The 13,816-nt window shown below is 54.3% G+C and overlaps 1 protein-coding gene across 3 annotated transcripts; it reads left to right on the top strand.

The window, feature by feature from the left end:
- Positions 1-553: 553 nt before the first annotated feature.
- Positions 554-11,561, top strand: NRSN2 (neurensin 2). 3 transcript variants are annotated; one of them, XM_070589039.1, is made up of 5 exons: positions 554-601; positions 989-1,214; positions 4,694-4,928; positions 8,075-8,269; positions 9,900-11,561. In XM_070589039.1, the coding sequence occupies exons 4-5, from the start codon at positions 8,081-8,083 to the stop codon at positions 10,323-10,325; spliced, it is 615 nt and encodes a 204-aa protein (XP_070445140.1). In that variant the 5' UTR covers positions 554-601; positions 989-1,214; positions 4,694-4,928; positions 8,075-8,080; the 3' UTR covers positions 10,326-11,561. The 3 variants fall into 3 exon arrangements, with proteins under 3 accessions (XP_070445140.1, XP_070445138.1, XP_070445139.1); XM_070589037.1 differs by lacking the exon at positions 554-601 and having other exon boundaries at positions 1,091-1,214; positions 4,694-4,849; XM_070589038.1 differs by lacking the exons at positions 554-601; positions 989-1,214; positions 4,694-4,928 and adding an exon at positions 5,631-5,709.
- Positions 11,562-13,816: the final 2,255 nt, after the last annotated feature.

Below are 13,816 nucleotides of genomic sequence, written 5' to 3'. Positions count from 1 at the left end.
TTCTCGTACTGAGAGTTGGGGAGTATGTCTCCTCCCCTTGAATCTGGCCTCTGTGACCAACAGCACAGAGTAGAAGTGACACTATGCCAGTTTCTAGACTCTGGCCTCCAGAAACTTAGAGCTGTCATCACCTCTTTCCTGGGATCCTTAGTCTTGGGAGCCAGCCACCAGGCTGTGAGGAAGCTTGAGAAACTGCGGAGAGTCCCACACAGAGAAGAACTGAGGCTCCTGGCCCTCAGCCCCAGCTGAGCGCCCACCTAACAGCCACGACAGCTTGCCAGCCATGTGAGCAAGCCACCTTGGGAGTGGATCTTTCCAGTCCCCGGTCAATCCTCCCCAGCTGAAGCCAAGTGGAGCAGACTCAATCCTGCCCGCTGAGGCCTGCCCAAATTGCAGATTTGGGAGCAAAATAATGATTGTTGTTGTTTTGAGTCACTAAGTTTGGGGTTGGTTTGTTATGCAGCATAGCAACCAGAACCAAGGCTTTGGCCCAGAAGTGACCTGCATCGCTCTGCTGGTAGCTCATTGGCCCGAACTGATCACGTGGCTTGGACTCATTTCAAGGGGACTGGGAAATATACATGGAGCACATGGAAATTTGGTGAGCAGTCTGCGTCTCTACCACAGTGTTTAAATAAAACCTCTTTGATAAGATGCCATATGAGCAGAGATCTGAATAAAGCAAGAGGCTAGCCATGCAGATATCTGGAGAAAGAGCAATAAAGGCAGAGAAGCACTCACAGGCAAAGGCCCTGAGGCCGTGAGGTAGGAGTTTGCCTAAGGAATGTGGTTCATTCAAGGCCGAGGAAGGAGGCCAGCGTGGCTGGAGGACAGTGAGTGAGGGCATGGAAGAGGATGAGATCAAGGAGGGTGGTAAGGTTGTGGGCGAGGGGGCAATGATAGGCCATAATGAGGACTGGTTTGGGATGTCTATTGCATGTCTCACAACTTAGTAGCTGAAAACAACAGCATTTAATTATCTCTCCAGATTCTGTGGGCCTACAGGATTCAGCGGGATGGTTCTTCTGCTCACGTGATGTCATCTGGGGGCTCCAGTGCGCTAGAACATCCAGGATGACTCACTCCCATGATGCTGTCCGACACGGTGTGGGCTGCAAGTGTGGCTGGGACTGTCAACCGGAGCACCTACATGTGGCCTCTCCATGTGGCTTCTTCAGCATGGGGACTGCCGTCCAAGAGGAGACTTTCCACAAGTGAGTGTTCCAAGAGAGGGGAGGTGGAAGCCAGGCTGTTTGAAAGCTAGGTCCCGAACTGACACAGCATTACCTTCCCCACATGCTGTTGGTTAAAGCAGTCACTGGGCCAACTCAGATTCAAGGGGAGGAGAAATCGACTCCATCTGGAAGGGCAGAGTGACAAAGAGTTGAGTGGCCCTCTTTAATCCACCACAGTCTTCTTTTCACCCTGAGTAAGATGCAACGTCAACAGAGGGTTTTGAGCAGGGGAAGAAAGGAACACTGTGGCTGCAATGTGGCGACGAGACCACTAGGGGCAGAGCAAAAGCAGTGGGTGAATAGGGGTGGCTGAGGGGTCTGAGATGGCAGCAATCCTGCCCACAGTAGGGTCTTGGAAGCAAGGTGTGTCCCACTGACACTTAACTGTCCAATAGGGTGGCCACTAGCCGAGTGTGGCTATTTAAACTTAAATTTAAAGTGGTAATTAAAGTTAAATAAAATTTAGAATTCAGTTCCTCAGTTGCACTAGCTTTATTTCAAATGGTTAACAGCCAAATGTGGCCGGTGGCTCCTGTAAAGGCAACACAGATATAGAACGTTCCATCTTTGCAGAAATTTATATTGGACAGCACTGGCTTAGGCCTTCTCATCGCCTACAAGGTTGTACACCTAAAATCTTTAACTACAGGGTCGCACCCTCTGAGCTCAGACTCACTTCCTTCCCATCCGCCTGTTTTTGGACTTCATTGAGCCCCTCAGTCTGGAATCTCTGCGTCTTCTCCAGATCCATCTGCTCCCCTCCTGGGCTGCCTTAGCATCTTTCCTCACCGAGTCAGCATCCATCCCGAGGTTCATCATGGGATCTACTCTTTCCCTTGCTCTCTGCATCCCCATGCGTCCCCTCGTTCTGCCCCACCTGTCCAGGGGACCCTAACCCAGGAGCTGGGATACCAGCAGCCTTCTTCTTCACTCCCACCTTTCCTGACACTGCCAAAGAAAGTCACACTCATGCAGACCACTGACTCCACCGATCATGGCCTCTGAGCTATCAGAGCAAATTCAGATTCTGCCACATCCTGACTGAATGACCCTGGGTAAGTAACTTACCTCCTGAGACCCAGGTTTGTCATCTGCGAAATGGGGGTTATCACAGCTCCTATCTCATAAGGTTATTGAGAAGATAAATGATCCTGGAACAAGTGATATCAATCACCATCATCAGCCCTGAGCTAACATCTGCTGCCAATCCTCCTCTTTTTGCTGAGGAAGACTGGCCCTGAGCTAACATCCATGTCCATCTTCCTCTACTTGCTATGTGGGACGCCTACCACAGCATGGCTTGCCAAGCGGTACCATGTCCGCACCCAGGATCTGAACCGGCAGACCCCGGGTCACCGAAGCAGAACATGCACACTTAACTGCTGCGCCACAGGGCTGGCCCTTCACTACCTTTTTTGAGAAATTGTGGTAAAATACATGTAACATAAAATTTAGTGCATTCACAATGTTGTGCAACCATCACCACTATCTAGTTCTAGAACATTTTCATTACCCCAAAGGAAACCCACTGAGCAGTCATTCCTCATTCCTCCTCCCTTCCCCCAGACCCTAGGAACTACTCATGTTTCCTGTCTCTCTGGATTTTCTGACTCTGGATATTTCATATATATATATGGAATCATACAATATGTCACCGATCATGTCTGCTTTACCACCTTTTTAAGCCTCCTGTTGAGCTAAAACTTTCCTTTTTCTCAGATAATGGCTCTTGTTTTACTCAAGAGCATTCAATTTATCAGGTGTCATGTCACTCAACTTCCTACCCTCACCACCTATAGACTAACGTAGCAATGATGGTGGTAACAAACACAGTGATGTACTGAGTTCTTACTCTGTTTCAGGTGCTTCGCTAAATGTCTTCTATGCACATCTCATTTCACTCTTATAACCCTTTTGAGAGGCAACTACTAATATTATCTTTATTGTACAGTGAGGGAAACTGAGGCTCAGAGCAGTTAAATCATGTGAGCAGCAAGTGGTAGAACCAAGAATAAACCTGGATCTGTTTGCCTCCAGAGTTCAACTCACAACCAACACGCTGCATCTCTTCTCAGTGGCCACCCTCCCCTCCTTCCCTGGGCCTCAGAGGATACCGGATCCTTCCTGTGCTGGCTCAGGGCCAGCCCATCCTCCTGCACATTTGATCTCATCCCTTCCCATGACCTCCAGAACCTCCTCCAGCCCCTCTCCAACACCACTGGAGCTGATCCTGATTTGAAAGGCTGTGGACTGCAATCACCTGGCTGCTTCTTCAATCGCTTGTCTCACGCCTGAGCTGGGATGACACAAAGGCCAAGCTCAGCTGGGACTGTGGCGCCTTCTTGTGGGCTCTCCGTGTGGTTTTGGCTTCCTCACTGCATGGCAGCCTCAAGGTAGACAGACTTCTTGCACGGCACCTCGGATCTCCAAGAGCTAGAGTTCCAGAGGAAGTGCATGTCCTTTACATCCTAGCCTTGGAAGTCAGAGCACCACTTCCACCATTCTCTGTTGGTCGAAGCAGTCATCAGCTCACCCGAGATACAAAGAAAGGGTCCCTAGACCCTGTCTCTCTGTAGGAGAAGTGCTAAAGAATTTGCAGCCATGTTTTAAAACTGCCACAGGTTGTTTCCAATCTTTTGCTATCCGTGTAGTTTATTTTACCCCCTAACATGTCCCAAATCCATTCATTTCTCTGCGAGCCCCGTAGGCCAGGACACCGTCATCTCTGATCTGGAGCATCCTCACTGGCCTCTCTGCGGCCGCTCTTGAGTTTTCCATCCTGTTCTCTTGAGGGAACAGCAGCCAGAGGGATCTTATCAGAGTGCCAACCAGACCACACCCTCTCCCCTCCTTACAACCCTTCCGTGGCTCCCCACTACCCTTGGGCGGAAGTCCAAATTCCTGACCTTGGCTCCCGAGGCCCAGCAGGGTCTCATGAATGCCTGCCTCTCCAGCTTCATCTCCTGTTACCACTCAAGGCCTTTAGGTTTTTTTTGGGGGGGGGGTGAGGAAGATTGACCCTGAGCTAACATCTGTGCCAGTCTTCCTCTATTCTGTATGTGGGACGCTGCCACAGCATGGTTTGATGAGCAGTGCCTGGGTCTGTACCCAGGATCCGAACCCACAAACCCCAGGCAGCTGAAGCAGAGCAAACGAACTTAAGTATTACCCCACCAGGCCGCCCCTAGGCCTTTAGTCTTGAGCTCCAGGCCTTCCTCCCACTCTCCCCCTCACACACACACATGGTTGGATGAGTAAGTAGTACCTATAAACCACTTAGGCAAGCCCTTTGCACGTAACAGGCACCATATATTTGCTATTATTGTCAGTCGGTGTTCAGTAAATATTTATTGAGCTGCCTACTCAATGCCAAGCACTATGCGAGGCTTAGGGAGACAATAGCAAATGAAAAAGATGTGGTCCCATCTTGTGGAGCTCATTTTTGTTTGTGTCCCCAGCCCCTAGCACAAGGAGAGACAGAATGGACGCTCAAGGCATGAAGGCGTGTTTATGCCATGGTCCCTGATGAAGCTTGGAGAGGTGCAGTGACTTTCCCAAGACCACACAGCAAATGTGGACGAAATCAAGGTTGTGGGCACATGACGAAGAATGAAGTAAGCCCAGCTGCCTGGAAGGCCTGCCTCGCTGGGGAGATGGGCCACAGGGCACACACTGCCCAGGGCATAACGAAGGGTAGGTTGGGAGAGAGAAGAAGGAAGGTTGTCTCATTGGCTCCTTCCAGAGGGGAAAGGAAGGAAGGTGTCCCCTCCCAACTCCTCCTCCCCACCGTGACTCCTTCTCCAGATAATGGGGCTGATCCCTAGCAAGGGGTAGGGGCTCAAAGAGGAAAAGGAAATAGAGAGAGGAGGGGAGCCTCAGTCAGGGCTAGGGCTTCAGTAAGAGAGAAGGGGCTCCTGATGCAAGCAGGAGGGGACTTCCTGCTAGGGGCCCAGCGACCCAGCGGTGGGGCTCAGCCACAGGTGGGGGCTCAGAGAGAGAGGTGAGTCTGTGAAGGAGGGGGGGCTCAAGGAGGAGATGAGAGTTTATATACTGGGGAGTGGGTGGGTGGGTCCATGAGGGGGATGGAGACCAGAGAGGAAACTAAGGATACAGTGAGGAAATGAAGGCTCGGTGAGGGCGAGGGGCTTCAGCGAGAGCGGTGGGAGATTGAGGGAGTGATGGGAGGGCCGGTAATGAGTTTGAAGGACTGCATGAGGGGGTGGGGCGCACGGAGAGGGTGGGGTCTCCGTGAGGGACCTGGGGTCTCAGAGAGAGAAAGGAAGTCTGGAAGGGGACAGGGGTTCGCGGTCCCGCAGGGGTCCACAATCTGCAGAGCCAGCCCGTGGGGCGGGCCGGCGCCCCCCTCCCACCCCCGCCTCACCCCCGCCCCCGGCTGCGGCGCAGGCGCCGACCTAACCCGCTTCTGCGGGGCTCGCGCTCTGGCTCCTGCTCGGCGGAGGCAGCAGGCAGAGAGGTGAGCCCAGCCCTGCTCCGCGCGCAGCCCGACCCCCACCCCGCCCTCTCCGGAGTTCCGGAGAACCCCCAGCCCTGCCCGCATCCCCGCCCCGGCTGTGTCCTGCCTCGGGCAGGACAGCGGCGCCCAAGCCCTGGCGTGCCTCGGGCTTTGGGGGGTGGGGTCCCAGGGAAGCAGCGGGGGCCAGAGACCTCACCAGACCCATCGCCCCGAGACATCTCAGGGTTGATAGGAGGGACAGAGGCTTCAAAGGACAAGACCTCTACCCACCTCTCTACTAGAAACCCCTTCCCACTCTCCCTGCCTCAGTTTCCCTCTAGGGGAAAGGATGCAGTTAATTTTGACCAGGGAACGGGTAGTCTGGTCAGAAACAGTGGTGCGGTTAGGACAAGGAGAATTGGCCTGATTTCCCTAGGCTCGCCCTGCAGGAGGGCGCCCTGGACGCTGGAGTGGGCGGGTCTGGGGGTCTGGGAAGAACTGAGTGAGGGCTTGCAAAGGCGAGAAATGCTATCCATCTTCAGGCCCTCGCGCCTGTCAGCTTCCTGTCCGCCTCCCTCCGCGCGCCTCCGCCGCAGTCTCCCGCCTCGGATCCTGTAGCCCCCTCCTCTTCCCATTCTCTTCTCACCGAGCTCCTCCCCTCTCCCTCCTAGGGACGTCGCCTCAGCGGTTCCTATGGCAACCCTCACCCCGGGTACCCGCGTCAGGTCCTCAGCATCCTCTCTCTCCCTGCCTCCCCTGTCCCCCTCCCACCCCCCCCACCCCCCGGCCGCTAGACCGCCTCCCCGCAACCCTAAAGTGGGAGGGAGAGGGGCCAGGCCGAGCGGGAGGCAGCGTCAGGGTCACCTTCCTTCTCCTGTGCCCGCAAGATTGAGTGATTCTGTGTTTTTGGGGAGGGGGACGGCGACTTGCAGGGGAGGAGCTAACCCGGGCCGACAATCCCTGAGCCCCCTCCTCGCTCCTCCTCTAGGGTCTTTAATTAAAGGTCGCTGCACTGAGACTCCGACCGCCCCTCCGGCCCCAACTCATTCTCCCGCCGCGGCCTCCGGAGCACCTCGGCCCCGCCCCCCGCGGAGCCCCTCCCCGCCCCCACCCGGGAGGTGCCCGCGCTCTCCAAGCCTCTTACCCTGTTCTTTTTGTCTTTCGCTTTTGGTCTCTGCCTTTTCACATTCTCTCAAAAAACATTTTTTTGTCTTTTTCGTTTTTTTCTCCTTAGTTATGGGTGAGAACTATGGAGAGCTGCGATTTGTAGACAGGCTTTAAGGACAGCACTCCTGTGCGCTTGTGTGACCCGAGGGGGCTCCAGGAATCATCCCCCCAACACACACTGTGGCTGTGTGTCTGCGTGTGTCTCTGTGATGTGTGTCTATGTGTGTCTGTCTGTTTGGTGTGTGTGTGTCTGTGTCTCTGTGCTGTGCGTGTATGTGTCTGGTTTGTGTGTGTCTGTGTCTCTGTGCTGTGTGTATATGTGTGTCTGTCTGGTTTGTGTGTGTCTGTGTCTCTGTGCTGTGTGTGTATGTGTGTCTGTCTGGTGTGTGTGTGTGTCTGTGTGTACTGGTGAGTCTCTACACAGGGAACTGAGGGCCGCGTCTGACTGGAAATGAGAGGGGGCTACAAATTTGTCTTAGCCTTCAGTGTAATAAGCACCTTGCTTTCTTTTGTTGGAAGCTGTTCAGAAGGGCCGAGGGCCATCATGGGGGTGGGGAGGGAGCCCAGCCCTTCCCCAGCACCACCCCTATCCCCACTTTGGTTTTAGTGCCATTGTGTGTGGATACACCTGTACCTTCCATTCCTGAGGCCTCAGTGTCTCCATTTGTGGAAAGAGGGGTTCTGAGGTTTCTCTAAAAATCTGACAGCCCCTGAGCCTAAGAGCACTAATCCGAAAAGCCCCTGGCTTTCACCTCCTGTGGAGTCACGATTCCTTGGGATGCAGAGGATGTTCCCTCTTCGGGGCAGCCCCGGGGGGGGGGGGGGGGGGGGGGGGGGGGCGTCGGGGAGGGGTGGGGTTCAGGGCCTTGCAGCTGAGGGAGCGCTGCCCAATGGGATGTGTCAGCAGTGACATCAGCCCCAAGAGCACCCTGAAACCGGGGAGGTTTTGAGAAGAGATGGGGATGAGGATCTCTCACTCCAGACATGGGGCTCCAAAAGCTCAGGATAAAAATAATAATGAAGAAATTATTAGTCACAGTAATAATCATCACAACAGCTATCATTTCTCGGCACCAGGCACAATAGCTGTATGAAGCTGGTGGGGCGTCTAAAACGGGAGAAGTGGATGGGGCCGAAAGATTCGGGGGCCTGGGAGGGTCACCACAGGCAGTGCTCACCGACCCCTCCCTCTGTCCGCTGCACCTTGCCTACCCTACAGGGATCCATGATGCCGAGCTGCGACCGTTCCTGTGTCTGCAGCCGTGGCCCCAACGTGGAAGATGGCAAGTGGTACGGGGTCCGCTCCTATCTGCATCTCTTCTATGAGGACTGTGCAGGTACCGCCCTCAGCGATGACCCCGAGGGGCCTCCTGTCCTGTGCCCCCACCGACCCTGGCCCTCACTGTGTTGGAAGGTAAGGCCGGAGGAGCAGCAACTTCGGTGATTTCCTGTGGCTTCAGGGAAGAGAGGGGATCAGTGGATAGAAAGACAAGGGATAGTGTAGCACTTAGGAGCTGTCACATTCAAGCAACAGAAAACCCAACTCAAATGACTTTAAACAATAAAGGGAAAATATTACTTATTTCATAGAAGAGACCAGAGGTTGGGTGCCTTCAGGCAAAGTTCGATCCAGCAGTTCGAACCATCACACTGAGGACTGAAAATTTCCTTTAGTCTTCAGGTTCCCCCTGGTGCCTCCACCCTTACAGCCCCTGCTAGCATCAGGCTCTCCCTGTATGTTCGCCAAATGGCTACTCCCATGCTGACCCTCAGTCTTTGACTCCACACCATCCAAGGGAAATCAGAATTTCCTCTAGAAAAGAAACAGTGCTTTTCATTTTCAGAAGTCCTGGCCAGCATTGCATTGGCTCTGACTGGGTCTCTTGCCCAGCCCTGAACTAATTACTATGGCGGGGGGATGGTATACATTGACTGGCAGGAAGGCGGCTCATCCCACTTAAGTCTTACTGTGGCTTCACAATGCTATACTGGGGACCGTGGCCAGGACAGTGGAAGATGTGAAGGGACCAGCAGGACCAGTGGTCAGCACCATGTGGGGAGAGATGTGGAGGCCACAGTGAGCCGAGTCTTCATAATGGGTGCAGCTCTTTGCTAAATACTGTAAGGAGATGGAGGCAGAGGGTCCCTCGCCGCTAAGGTGAGGTGCCAACCGAGGCAGAGTGAATGCACCACCAAAGGTCTGCTGTGCGGATGATGCCAGGAGAGGAAAAGCTCTCAGCGCCTGGGATGATCAGGGAAGACTTCCAGGAGAAAGCGAGTATGTATTTTAAAATTTCGAGCATCTTCTTATTGCCAGGCAGTGTGCCAGGCTCTTGGGGACACAGAATGTAAGAAGACATGGTCCCTGTCCTTGAGGAGCTCCTAGCTGTGGTTCATTTAGTCATTCTGCAAACATTCACTCAGCTACTGCTCTGTACCAGCACTGTGCTAGGTATGGAAGCGCATAGTGAGCCGACACAGACACAGGCTCTGCTCTCATGGCTCTCTGGGCTCTCAGTCCAGCGGGGCAGGCAGACATCACTTATAGAGTAACCAAAGGACACGCCCAAGTGTGCACCAAGGTGAGTGCACTGAAGAATAAATGGGCGCAGTGTTTGCATGAGTACAGAGCAGGGGGCCTGACCCAGTCCAGGGGCATCTTGGAAGGCTTCCCTGAGGAGGTGAGGTTTGAGATGAGATCTGAGGGATGTGTAGGGGTTAACACACCAGAGAGATAGAGGGTAGATGGAATAGCGGGATGAGATGGGACCCAAAGAATGATGGAAGTGGACTCAAGGTTGAAAGGAGAAACCCATGGCTAGGTGGGAGCTGGGAAGGAAACTAATCAAGAGGCCTCAAGATTCCAAATAGAACATGACAGTTTGTGCCCCTTGTGAGATTGTAGCAGGTGTGTTCTGTGATTTTCATCTCTTCAGGTTGGACAGAGGGGTTACCTTGAAGTCCAGTTGGGATCCCAGGTGATCCCTCGGCCTCGGGCCCCTGGCTGTCCCTGACTGCCTCCCAATCCGTCTGCCTCTCCCCAGATCAGCCTGTGCTCGGCGACCCTGCTTCTGCTGCTGGGTGTGGCGGCCCTAACCACTGGCTATGCGGTGCCCCCCAAGCTGGAGGGCATCGGAGAGGGGGAGTTCCTGGTGCTGGATCAGCGGGCAGCCGACTACAACCAGGCCCTGAGCACCTGCCGCCTGGCAGGCACGGCACTCTGCGTGGCAGCTGGGGTCCTGCTGGCCATCTGCCTGTTCTGGGCCATGACGGGCTGGCTGAGCCAGGACACCAAGGCAGAACCCTTGGACACCGAAGCTGACAGCCATGTGGAGGTCTTCGGGGATGAGCCAGAGCAGCTGCTGTCCCCCATCTTCCGTGATGCCAGGGGCCAGTCTTGGTTCTCGCCCCCTGCCAGCCCCTTTGGGCAATCCTCTGTGCAGACCATCCAGCCCAAGCGGGACTCTTGAGGGGCCCACATGGCCAGAGGAGACACCAGACCCAGGTTCTGGACGCGCCCTCCTCCCCACTCCCTCTGTCTCCTTCACTTCTCCCTTTCAGCAGGGCCCCTTCCATCTAAATCCCCAGGAGGCCCCACTCCAGGTCAGAAAGCCTGGAAGTCACCTCTCCGTGCCCCTTCCCAGGGGGAGGGCCCCACTCATCCAAGATGCCAGCCTTCCCCACGTCCTCCTAAAACCGCAGCCACCCCTCCTTCCCAAGCCCTTTAGGGGCAGAAAGTGTCTCCCTCCACCCACCCCGGCTCTCCTCTCTGTGACTCTGGGCAAGCCCCTTCCCCTCTGAGACCGCCAGCCCCTGCCTCTGCACTGCGAGGTTTGGACCAGATTCCAGAGTTCCCTGCCTTTCCTGTTCCCCCAAGATACAAGCATTACCCTCCACAGGCCAAGATGGAGCAGGGGAAGCCGGTCGTTCTCATCCCTGACCCTCCCTCTCTCCACGATGCCTCAGGATGGATCAAAGATGCTCCCTTGGACTTCCCCCCCAGGATGTGTGAAAACGTGTATCCCCTACAGTACATTTGCTACATGCATTTTGGTGTCAGAGGCCCTCCGTGCACCCCATCAAGGGCTGTAGCCCCAGTTTACAGATGATGCTGCTGAGGGAGGCCGGCGGGTGGTCCGCAGGAACTCGGACCCACATCTTCAGTGTCCTCCTGGGCCAGCTCTTTTCAGATGGAGCAGGGCTCTGCACCTTCCTGGTTTACAGGGTCCCCCAGGCGTGGGGGACAGATTCAGTCCAGAGAGACTACCTGGAGGCCTGATGGTCCCTTGTGGCTGGGAAGATATTTTGGACACGCATTTAAATGATCTCTAAGAGCCAGGGGGCAGGCGAACAGGGTGTATTTGCTCCTCAAAGTCCACCCACCTAGAAACTGTCACCCATGGGTCCTGACCTTACGTGTAACAAATGTGCCTCCTGCAGACGCCAGCCCCTCCATCCTGCAGGCTGCCCAGCCCCAGGCATCATCTCCGTTCTCCACCACTAGGGGGAGCTCCAAGACAGCGGGAGAGGCGCCCTTGGACGACCCCCCCCCCCCAACCCCCGCGTCAGTGTCACCACCAGCCTGGAGGGGCCTCCTGGGAGGGTCCTCAATCCGCCCCCACCAGGAGGCCCTGCTGCCCTTGTGCACCCCGCCATCCTGCACCCCTTCCATCCCACCTCCCCCTTCAATAAACGCTGGGATGGGCGCTGACTGCTTCTTTCCTCCCCGACTGCAGGGGCACGAGGGGAGGAGCCTGTTATCAGCTCCTACTGTGCGCCGGGCGCTTAAATCCGTCCTTTCTCCTTTGTTCCTCCGGATAACTCTTTGAGAAGGGGACTGCTACCTTCCTGTTACAGATGAGAGAACTAATGGTCAGAGAAGTGAAGCCACTGGCCTAAGGCAGCCTGATGGGAAGGAAATTTCTGTCATCTTGACAACCTGCCCCTATTCCTGAGGGGGTGGGGGAGACTTGGGGAGGGGGCTGGAGCCAAAGGTGGGGTCTTCTCCTGGGCGCTAATAACAGCTAACCCCTGTTGGCACTTACCAGGGTCCAGGCCCTGTTCTCAGGGCCTTACAGACGTGAATTCATTTAACCCTCACAACAGCCTATGAGGTGGGGCCGTGATTCCACTCCCAGACTCCAGGCTGGTGTTTCCACCTGCGTTCACCTGTGCGTTGAATCTCTGCTCAGCTTATCCTTATCGCCCTTCCCCTCGAGATCTGCCCCTGCTATCCCGCCCACACGTTAGTGAGTGGCAGCTCCAGCTGAAAGCCCGGAGGCACCTTTTTTTTTTTTAAAGATTTTATTTTTTTCCTTTTTCTCCCCAAAGCCCCCCGGTACATAGTTGTATATTCTTCGTTGTGGGTCCTTCTAGTTGTGGCATGTGGGACACTGCCTCAGCGTGGTTCGATGAGCAGTGCCATGTCCGCGCCCAGGATTCGAACCAACAAACACTGGGCTGCCAGCAGCGGAGTGCGGGAACTTAACCACTCGGCCACGGGGCCGGCCCCCATGGAGGCATCCTTGACCACTCTCTTTCCTCACAGCCTGAATCCAATCCGCCAGTGAGTCCTGTCAACTCAACCTTGGAAGTACATCCCGTACCCAGCCGCTTCCCGCGTCCCCGGCCTGAGCCAGCCACACCTCTGGTCTGGATTACTGCACTGGCTTCTCCCTGGTCTCCCGGCTTCCCACTTCTGCACCCCTCGCCCCACCAAGGCTAATCTTTACAGAGCAGCCAGACAGATCCTGTTATGCTGTCAGTTAGGTCATGTCCCTTCTCTGCTCAGAACCCTCCCATGGCTCCCACCTCACTCAGAGTAAAAGCCAAAATCCGCTCTGTGGCCTGCAAGGCCCACACGACGTGCTGACACCCGCCTCCCACTTTCTCCGCCTGTGACCTCAGCTCCCGCCACTCTCCCCCGTCCTGTCTCCTCTCCAGCCTCCTTGTTGTTCCTCCAACATCAAGCACCGCTCCTGCCTCACGGCCTTTGCCTTGCTGTTCCCTCTGCTGGCATGCTCTTCCCCAGTTCCCCACTTGCCCAATCTCCTCACCTCCTTCAAGTCTTTGTGCAAATGTCACCTTCTCAAGGAGGCCTTCCCTGAGCAGCCTATTTTAAAATGTGACCTTGCCCCCATTCTCCGCTCCCTGTGCACTTTTGATGTGGGCTTTTGCTTTCCTGTAGCATTTATCGCCTTCCAATGTGTGATACAATTTACCCTTTTGTTATACAATTCTTTATTACTGTCCGGCGGAGCCTACAAGAGAGGCAGTTTGGCAACATCCAAATGGAAAGCACACATGCCCTTTGCTCTCTGCCTTCTATGCAGCTGCGCCTGTAGGTTCAATTCTGCAGCTGGAACCCTGCAGCATCTTTTGTAACAGAAAACATTTGGAAACAAAGTGAGTGTTTATTGATGGAGGACTAGTCAATAAATCAGGGTACATTTACATAAGGGAACACCACGTGAAAAAAGGAGAAAGCTCTTTCTGCACTATCCCGGCTGAGCTCTGACTTAGATTGTCAGGTAGAAAGGTGCAAGGTGCAGAACACTATGAACACTTTAAAACCATTTGCATAGAAAGAATAGTTACGGCTTTATGCATAAAATCTCTACTGACTTTTTGCTGCTGTTGTTGCCTTTGGGGAGAAACTGGGACTGGGGGGGGCGGGGGATGGAGGTGGGAAAGAGACTAGCAACACATTCTTTCACCCATTTTGAATTTTGAACCATGAGAATATAGTAGTACATTCTTAAAAATAATATAGAAAACCCAAAAAAATCCATCAGAAAGCTTTTAGAAACGATAAACGAATACAGTAAAGTTGCAGGGTAGAAAATCAACGTACAAAAATCATTTGCATTTCTATACTAACAACGAACTAGCAGAAAGAGAAATGAAGAATACAATTCCATTTCTAATTGCAACAAAAAGAAGAAAATACCTAGGAGTAAAT

The sequence above is a fragment of the Equus przewalskii genome, chromosome 21 (assembly GCF_037783145.1).
Source record: "Equus przewalskii isolate Varuska chromosome 21, EquPr2, whole genome shotgun sequence".
Lineage (NCBI taxonomy): Eukaryota > Metazoa > Chordata > Mammalia > Perissodactyla > Equidae > Equus > Equus przewalskii.
This window is presented reverse-complemented; position numbering and strand designations above follow the sequence as displayed.

What these genes read in the sequence shown, in the direction of transcription:
- NRSN2 (XM_070589037.1), top strand. Translation starts at nt 4,751, where the DNA reads ATGGTCCCTGATGAAGCTTGGAGAGGTGCAGTGACTTTCCCAAGACCA. An exon ending in GGCACATGACGAAGAATGAA is followed by an intron (nt 4,850 to 8,074) that starts GTAAGCCCAGCT and finishes CCTACCCTACAG; the next exon opens with GGATCCATGATGCCGAGCTG. An exon ending in GGCCCTCACTGTGTTGGAAG is followed by an intron (nt 8,270 to 9,899) that starts GTAAGGCCGGAG and finishes GCCTCTCCCCAG; the next exon opens with ATCAGCCTGTGCTCGGCGAC.